The sequence below is a fragment of the Hakea prostrata genome, chromosome 3 (genome assembly GCF_041222555.1).
Source record: "Hakea prostrata isolate BN-2017 chromosome 3, UWA_Hpros_2, whole genome shotgun sequence".
Classification (NCBI taxonomy): Eukaryota; Viridiplantae; Streptophyta; class Magnoliopsida; order Proteales; family Proteaceae; genus Hakea; species Hakea prostrata.
The window spans coordinates 26,500,896-26,510,581 of NC_142602.1; the positions used below are offsets into that span (position 1 = coordinate 26,500,896).

Sequence of the window (9,686 nt, forward strand, 5' to 3'; positions counted from 1 at the left end):
GTGGCGGAAGATCATAAAGTGCAGAGGCGCGTAATGTGCGTTTTAATTTTCCAATTAAAGAGGCGTGTTGACAGGAATGGATTTTCATGGCTAATCACCTCGATTGACTCTGTCCAGTAGGAATTCTTTTTAACTCCAAAATTCAAAATTGTATATAAAAATATTATTGTTGCTCAGTCTTCGTTCCCTTTACTCTATAACTTACCCTCTAAGTAATATAATGTCACAACGGCTCAAATAAGATCTTACTCACCGACAAATTGAGCTTCCGTGTGTCTTGATCCAAAGCCAAAGTTTTTTCTATTGGTACGAAAAACAAATTATATGTCAATCATGGGTTAGTCAAGCGGCTAAAGACCTGCCCTCCCACAGGGAGATCCGCACCCACTCAAATGGCCTACACCCATGGTAACAAGCTACCTTTCCAAAAAAATAAAAAGCAAATTATATTGGAAACTTAAACCCTTTTGGTTAAATTCCACCCCCTTATTATGGGTTCCTCATAACCCTTGACAATGTCCATCACTTGCATTTAAATGAAAAACTTCGGACGGGTTACTATATTTTAGGCACGCGAAGAGAAAAAAGTTTTAATTTACATGTTAAATTCATGACACGTGACTAATCTAAAAACGAAATCCTATTTCTTTTAAAAAATATAAGAATTCAAATTTTCTCTCTCCTACATTCAAAAATAAAAAATTTAGATTGAACACCAATCATGAATCTAACCATATGGGTTGAAAAATTTTCGATTCATATGCGTGAAAGATCTAGTCTCAACGCTTCTTTTCTTTTTTTTTTTCCCAAAGACTCAAACTCTTCATAAGCTATAATTTTCACTTTTATTTTATTCAACAACCAATGTGATTGAGATTTTCTTTTTTCCTTTTATTTTTAATAGGTAGCTTAATATTATGGGGTACTATTACATATACCATAAAGAGCGTCAAACCCGTAACCTTTTTACTATAAAGTGTCAATCATTATTGACTAAGCAATCTTTCGATTGTAAGATTCTGTAATTTTAAAATATTAAAAAAAATTAGTGTTATCCCTTGCTATACCCCATAAAATTAATGTCATCACCTAAGTTAACCAATTTATTAGTCACAATGTCCATTTGGAAAAATGTATCAATGACGGCCCCTAAAGTCAAGGTGCGAAATATCACCAACACCCCTGGTGTCGAAGGCTATCAACACCACTGAAACCCCACAATGTGGGCAACATTTCTCCGACATTTGGATTGGTTCAATGAAAAACCAACCTCACATTCGAAGGGTATTAAGGGTCTTTTTTGCCTGAATTTTGTTGTTTAGCCTAATTTTTTTAGCTTAAAACATCACCTAAACTAGTGTTCCTGATAGGCACATGCTCGGCTATATACGAACAAAACTAAAAGTCAAAAAACTCTTATAAATCAATGTAAACATGCAAATAGAGCACAAGTACACAACTAGTAAAGAGAAAAAAACTCGCAAATCTATGTAAAATTTCACTTGATCGATGCAAACAACATGATAGCCGGTAATAACGAAACAAGATCTACTCGTAAATGTCGAAGATCATAACAAAATAGTGTAATAATGCAAAAAATAGGAAAGAAAAGCTCTCGAGATGACAAAGAAAATGATAAAAGTCGAGTGGAAAAATCGTCAAAAATCAATTGACATTAAAATAAATATCGCCAATAAAATAGCTATATTGCGAGAACTTGGTGATATATCGCTAATCATTTGACCATATATCGCCTATTTCTCAGCAAAATATCTCCAATAAATTGCAAACCACATATCACCTTGAGGTATCCTGTTGATACCTATCAATAAATCGCCAACATGGCGTACCTTACCTATATCTAGGAAATCATAGTTAAGTACTAATGTAAGCAAATTAATCTTTTTCAAACGACAGTTTGCCATTGAATGAAAAATCCCACACTAGACTCATCTTCATTTACTGTCTTCAACCACTGCTCTGCTTGCATTCACCATCTTCTACATGATTTTTATCCTCCAACAAGTATTTTTGGCTTTCCTCTTCTCCATCTTCCATTAAAATGTGGGGATAATATTTGAAATCTAAAATGAATGACAGAAACAAGTGAAGCTAATGACACTAGTAATAAGAGATCTAACTAAGAAACAGGGTAACTCAAGGCTTGGCATTGAAAGTTTCCGTAGAACTAAATCCTATGAGTACAACATCAGCTTTCTTCTGTACGATGAACATGAAAAGATAAAATTTTGCAATGGGGTACTTGAGAAGAACCACGATAATCCCTAATTTTGATTTGCATCAACTTTCACTAATTTGATTAGTATTTCTGTCAACTTTCATCAATTTTGATTAGCTAACAAGATTGATAACCTTAACAGAATGAAGCCCTTATCCCTATCACAGTTCGAGTTGGCTAACAGTGGATTTGAATCTAGTAAATCCCATCATCACTCAATCACCTTCCAGAAACATTGTAAGAGCTCTACCCAAGGACTATGATTACTACCCAAGAGCACCCCCCCCCCTCTTCTTTTCTCTTTTCTCTTTTTCTTTTTGGTGCATGGCCTCATAGAATGTGATTCTTTCCACCACACGAAGCAATGCTCTCTCCAAACCTTAGAAAAAGGCATTATTTTCAAAACCTAAAAAGAACCAAGTTTACAAATATCTGCTTCTCCACAGTTAAACCACCCAGAATACAACGTCAGATTTCAGAATTTTAAAGAAAATAAAGACTCAAATGGACAAGACTCAATATTGCACCAAAATAATTGTGGAACATTTTCACAAGCAACTTACCAAAACTTCCACCAAAATTCATACGCAGACTTGGGAAGACATGCAGTACCAAAGATCATCAGCTGATCATCTCAAGGCATAAAATAAGACAAAGGAAACAGTGTAATCCCTGGATGTGCTTATATATTTCATGTTGAACTAGTTGTGAACAATTTAACATTCTCATTCAGCTCCTTTAGGGACCTATTGTTTAAATGCATTTCTCTGGAACTTACTACGCTGATAGATGATCCGACAACAGGAGTACCACATGGCAGATCAAAGCAATCTTGCCGAGATGCACTATCTTGATATGCATCTTCTTCCAAGTAACTGGTTTTCATTCTTTCAGAAGGGAAATTCACAGTTCATGCACAACAGCGATGGTGTGAATATTCAGAAACGAAAACAAAATGGAGTTTCAAAGGTTTTCAGCCGTGAAAATTTCTGACACATTTACAAAACCTTCTGTTTCTGTACTTGAAACTAGCTGTTAACTCCATCATACAAGTCTTGCCAATGGATTGCACATTCTCTTGCCAAGAAATCAGAATTTTCGCAAAATGAACAAAGGTGAAGACAACACATCCTCTGAAAAATTACTTCTCCTGTTAGGCTGTTACCTTGTTAGCCATACATTACCTAAAACATATAAAAAACAAATAAAACAAACAAACAAACAAAAAGATAGACACAGCATTCGTAGGTAGCTACCACCAATCAAAATGCTGAGAGTTCGAAGCTGTGATGATATGATACCACCTATAAAGTACAAAATCTGTAAGTTATGTTTTTTGGTCATAAGAGGGATCGGAGAGTCATCACAAAATCTTTTAATTTTAGCAGTTCAGAACCATACCACAAGTCTTTTCTTGATCAAGGAGGTACAGAAATTCCAGAAATCAAAATCGGCGCCTTGGCCTAGCTTCTGCCATGGTTACTCGGATTGATCTGCCTTCCAAGTCCTGTACCATTCACATTTCAAAGCACTCAAGAAGGAACAAACACATGCAGAATTAAAATAAAGCATCTTAAACTAATTGAATTAATAAAACTATGAAATAAATAGTAGGTGGAGCTCCAGAAAAATGATGACATATTAAGAAACAGTACTCTGAACACTACAATCTTTGTTCAAAAAGTAAATAGAACAATGACCAGATTTTAAAAGAAAATGTCTAATTTCTTATAATTTCCTTGTAATTATTCCACTAGTTCCTTCTCCAGCACCACTGCGGAGCATGATATAGTTTTAGCCAGGTAAGGACAGGTGTCTTCACTTCATAACTATTAACCTGTGTTCTTTCTTCCTCCCAAACATATACTCAAAGTTCGATAAGTAATGAACATGGAATTTGAAGGCAAGCTTTATTACGCGACAGATAAGAATAGGAACAACAGGATATACCAAAAGAAAAAAAAGGGCAATTACTATACTCACCACACCATCAAGAGAAGAAATTGCATTGTTGACCTCTCTAGCAGAACCATAGGTGACAAACCCAAAACCCCTTGACCTACCACTTTCCTTGTCAAATACTACCTTGGCCTCCATTACCTTTCCTTGCTCACTGAACAAGGATTCAAGAGCTGAGTCGTCAACACCCCATGCTAGGTTACTCACATGAACCCGATTGGCTGAATTAAATCCTGGCCCCGGCCCTGACCCTGACCCTGACCCACTTCGAGGTCCCCTTGAAAAACCATCCTTGGGAGGTGGAGGTCCAGCATTCACTCTCAATGGCCTTCCATGAAATTCCTGAAAAATCATTGTGGTTTATTAGTTAAAGGTTAGAAACAAATGGTGAAATAGAATTCATCCCAGAGAAGATATGTGGTGATTTTTGGGATCTACCCTGTTCTATGTATAAAGGTGCGCAAGGAGTGAATCACCTCATTGTAATTACAAATGTATGAATGCAGAAAATACGAAGCATTATCAGTAAAACAGTGGCACTAAAACAAGGAAACATGAATGGTAGATGAAGAAAGAGCAAGAAAACTTTACATAGCCATTGAACTGCATAGCAGCAGCATTGACTTCCTTGAGGGTAGACATAGTCACAAACCCAAAACCCCTGCTACTTCCGGTCGTCTTGTCATAAATAACCTGCAAATCCAACTTTTACTTCACTCCACCATGTATATTGAACTTTCAAACTCAAGAAGCACAATTTCAGAAAAGCCCTAAAGTAACCCCAACAACTCAACTCCAAATTCTCAAAAATTGCTACCCAAAGAAGAGCTAAAATGGGTAATCAGAAATCATAAGCAAAAACAGACCTCGACCATTTGAACCTCTCCGGCACGTCCGAACAACTCGGCGAGGTCTGAGCTGTCAACATTAAAGGGGAGGTTACCCACAAAGAGTTTCAAGTCAGGAGTGAAATTACGCTCTTCTTCGTTAACGTAATCCTCCTCTTGCTCGAATTCAGACGAAATGGATACTTTACAAGTGAAAGGAGAAGACAAAAAGCTAATGCACCTCCGAGGCTTAGAGTGAGACGAGAGGGAAATCGTAGTAGGAGCCCTGTTGTTACATTTAGCAGACGAAGTTAGGGAGACGGCAGAGAAGAGAGAAATAAAAGGTTTCTGCGTTGAAGAGATGGATAGGGTTTTGGGAGAGAAAGAAGGGAAGAACAGAGATGATGAAGCCATTTCTGCTGCCGCTCCCGATAAGGTTCCAAGGACTCAAGGAGAGATGGCAAAGAGTAGCAATTAGCAACTCAGCGAAAGAAAGAGAGAGAGAGAGAGAAAGAGAAGACGGCGAATAGGGCATGACGTGGAGCGGTGGAGGGAGCTTAAGTTTTTAAATTCCTATTTTCTTGGTTAGCTAGGTTTCAAATTTTATTTTATTTTTTCATTTTTTTGGGATATGAAGTAGGTTTCAAATTCTGAAGCTTAAACACTTAGGATGGAAACTTATCTAGTCCATTTCTTTATCAAAAATGAATCATCTATTTTCTTGTAAATGTGTAACATGTGTTATAATATCACATCAAATGGTTAAAATTCATTTATAAGTCACATCAAATAACTCTTTTAGGGCTTGGCGGAGATTCAAAATCTGAGATTTCAAACTATAGATTTCAAATTTGGTTATAATTATAAATTAGATGTTTGGTTGTGGGAAACAGGATTCACCAAAACTTTTGCGCGTGTTTTGGTGTGCTGTGTTTTTGAAACTCGGTTTCACCCTTCCCATAAATCCGTCCGTTTTGTGTAAATGGACCGTTCGATTTATTTTCCCCGGGTAATCGGTTCTGTCCGTTTCCGCGCCCCCTTAACCATTTGATGAGATATTGTGACACATGTCACACGTCTATAAGGAAATGAATGGTTCATTTCCTTGTCAGAAATGGACATGATAATAGTCCATTTCTAATTTCAAACCGATTCATCGAACCAACCCTCAAACACGACTTAGGAAAGAAGAGAAGAAAAAAAACAACACATATTGATTGAGTCCTCTTTCTCGACGACGTTGCATGTCTCCTACGCCAGCAAACCACCTAGTTGCTTCCCACCAATCCATTTCCTTCCTCCTTACCTGATTACAGATTGGGTTTTGAAATGAAAACCGAATCATCGAAATATACAACCATGAAATTTGATTTGAGAAGAGAAAGGAAAGAAATGGAGACTCAGTGCCATTCTTCTTAGATTTCGAACTCATAGCAGGAGATGCTAGAGAATACTCTAGGTGTTTGGTACAAGGTTGATGGGTTTGGGTTCGTGAGAGCAATCGTTCTACCTACAAAGGAAGATCTAACCTGGTGGGTTAAGTAGCCAACAAAGCCTCTGTTGTCGATGGTGGTGTCGGGTAAGATGCAGGAATTCTACATCATCGCCTATTGTTATTGTTGTGGCTTGTTGCTTCAAAATCTGCCTACTCCGGTTCAACCAAGAAGCATATCGAACCAGATTTCTATGAACAAGAAACACGTGAGAGCATGTTGCCTCCGAGGGCGAAGTCAAACTTTGGATAACACAGTTCCTCTCTGAGAGGAGTAAATGCCCAAAGAGATGAAGTTTTCTTGGGTAAGTGTAGGAATTAATTATGTCTTAACTTCGCTTAGCTTGGCATACCTCACAAAGGTATAAGTGGCCGTTCATATATAAGAACATCATCGAGACAGCAGATGCTAGCCATAGGAATACCAGACATGATTCCCAACGATCCACATCGAAGGAACCAATGCAAAGGTTTGCGTTTGGTGCATCTGACAAGGTCCATACTGAACCCTGCAAAACCTAACACCAGATGGGACATGTCCTGCTCGGAACTCTCGACAAGCCGGTGGGAAGCAATACCCAAAGGGATTCTAGCGTGTTGGCATAACTCCTAATAAGCGCAGACAATGATGCATAGGTACGATGCATTAAATGTTAAATTTAATGATCTGGCACACGCACATTTGTATAAGGAGTGGTTTGTATCTGACTAAGATTATGCCAACAAGTGAAGGTCGAGAAGTCCATCCAGTGGCATGCCCAGAAAGTGTTAATGGTCGAGTCGCCAATACGAAAACTTGGTCTAGAGGAGTGACCGTGGTAAGCTTGAAATGTGACTGTTCGCCAAACCATATTTGAAACTTCTGAACCCATGCGAACTATATTGCCAAAACCAACCGGATTTGGCTTTGTCACTCTTCGGACTCCGACTTCTAGGAGAATGGTACTTGGAATTAGGTACTCCACATGTTAGGTTTGAATAGTGACTTCTCAAAATGCCTCTTACTTTCGTTTATTTACCGAGAACTCGAAGAGTCGGGGCTCCTTTAGAAATGGCTCATTAATTGAAGTGATAGTCTGTTAGTGGTTGAAAGGATGTGCCCGCCACTCAAGGTGCTCCCCATGACGCCACGTTCGCTTGCCATCAAGGTTGTTTCAAACCAAAACGTCACCTTTCAATAATCGTTGATTGGAAACAATCTGTGTTGTTCATTCAAAAATTACTTTGCCCATAAAGCTTTCAGCTTCCTCCATTCAACCTCTTTACTGCGACTGTAATTTCAAAACTTTGAGAATTCCTCTGCAAGTTACTAAAGTTCTTTCTCACATACCAAGTGTTTGAAATTCCTCCTTCCTGTCGTAAGTTCCTTTAACCTCCATACCTCATCTTCTTCTTAGATTATGGGTAGAAAATTGATTAAGAAACACAATGCTCAGGTGAATCTTAATTGCCCCAGAGAACCATGGGAAGAACTTGGGATTTGGGGTGATCCTTTTGAAGGAGCCCTCCCTAACCAATCATAGTCCTGCTTCAGCTTCTGGCAGTATGCAATCAAAGCTAGCCCAAGAATACGATTCTTCAAAGGTCAGTGAAATTGAAGAGATCAAGGTCAACCCCCATCCCTAGTTAGGTTCGAAATGCCCTTAAATAGGAGGCATTCTAGAGTTGATGAGAACTTCCTTCCAAATCCCAATAGACTTTGAGGTTTCCTGAGGCAGACGAGAGGGCTAGCTTGCTTAGAATGGGGGAATTTCTCTGTATTTTTATTCCATGCTAAGAGGAATGAGGGTTCCTTTGCACGCCTTTGAGATCCAAGTCCTCTACCACTACAATCTCAAACCTGGAATGTTGGCCCCAAATGGATGGAGAAGCATAGTTGGCTTCATAGGTTACTACCACAACTTAAGAGTTGAGCCTAATTTACACATTTGCCAATGGATTTTCACACTCAAGACCATAGAGCATGAGGGCTGGTATATCTTCAAATAGGAAAGGGACAACAATAGTCAAATTCGTTGTGCTCATCAAGGAATCCCTTCCTTCTAATAACAAAGGCTGGAGAGATAGATACTTGGCCTGTCGCCCTCCTTGCAACTAGGGGTGTCAATTTATAGCCCGAACCGAAATGGCCCTTTATAACCCGAATCGGCCCTAACCGAACCTTAATGGGTCGTAATTGGGTTGAGGTAGGGGTGTCAACGGTTCGGGTTGGGCCGGCGGCCCATTAAGAAAATAACGGTTTCGGGCCGGTGCGGTTTGGGTTTGGGTTGACTAACGGTTTGGGCTAACGGTTTAGAATTGGTTTACTAACAGTTTGGGTTCGGGTTTACTAGCGCTATGTTTTGAGTACCTTGTTGATATGTGGAATTTATCAAGAGCATGTAACACATATAAGCATTAAGTTATTTTCAAATCTCTTGTGTTGGGTGTTCAAAACCAAAAACTTTTTTTCTACAAAGAAGTAAAAATTATAGAACTAATGTACAAAAGAAAGCTAGCATCTTGATGAATTTTAGTGGGTTGTATTTGCTTATTCTCCTTTCCCTTCTTGACGCTTGTAAAAATGGATCAAAATAAAACATTAAAAGATTTTCAAATGATAATACACTTGCTAAATATTTACTAAGCCCGTCTTCCAAATGGTGAAGGCTTTGATAGGCTTGTTGTTTGCATATTCCAAAGTAAAACAATTAAGAAAACAAATAGAAACTTAGGGGGTTTTCTTGTCTTTTACATTTAAATTTATTTTATTTATTTATAACGGGTTTAACGGGTTGGTTCGGGTTCGGGCCGATTTCGGGCCAAATGGTTCGGGCTAGCCCGCGCCCAACCCGAACCATTGCGGGCTGAGGTTGTTCAGCCCAAACACAGCCCATTAAGCTTTGGGGTGGGCCGGTTTGGGCTATAACTGGTCGGTTTGGTCCGGTTTTAACGGTTCGGGTTAGGTTTTGACACCCCTAGGTTGAGGGTTGTGGAGCCCGCACTAACCCGAAACCGTACCGCAACCCATTATAACCCATTTACAACCCGTTTTGTAATTTTACATTAAATAGTATTTAAATTATTATATTACCATTAGGCAGTTGGTATAGACAATTAAGAAAATTAAGCATGAATTCAAAGATCAAATAGTCATTTTACTACTTAATATCTAGGTTCTTGATTTATA

At 38.6% G+C, this 9,686-nt stretch overlaps 1 protein-coding gene across 1 annotated transcript; it reads right to left on the minus strand.

Moving 5' to 3' along the window:
• Positions 1–2,749: 2,749 nt before the first annotated feature.
• Positions 2,750–5,565, minus strand: LOC149021917 (RNA-binding protein CP29B, chloroplastic-like). The gene is made up of 5 exons (XM_089150095.1): positions 5,065–5,565; positions 4,790–4,891; positions 4,223–4,540; positions 3,641–3,746; positions 2,750–3,543 (listed from the first exon to the last, which is right to left on the minus strand). The coding sequence occupies exons 1-4, from the start codon at positions 5,437–5,439 to the stop codon at positions 3,684–3,686; spliced, it is 858 nt and encodes a 285-aa protein (XP_089006221.1). The 5' UTR covers positions 5,440–5,565; the 3' UTR covers positions 2,750–3,543; positions 3,641–3,683.
• Positions 5,566–9,686: the final 4,121 nt, after the last annotated feature.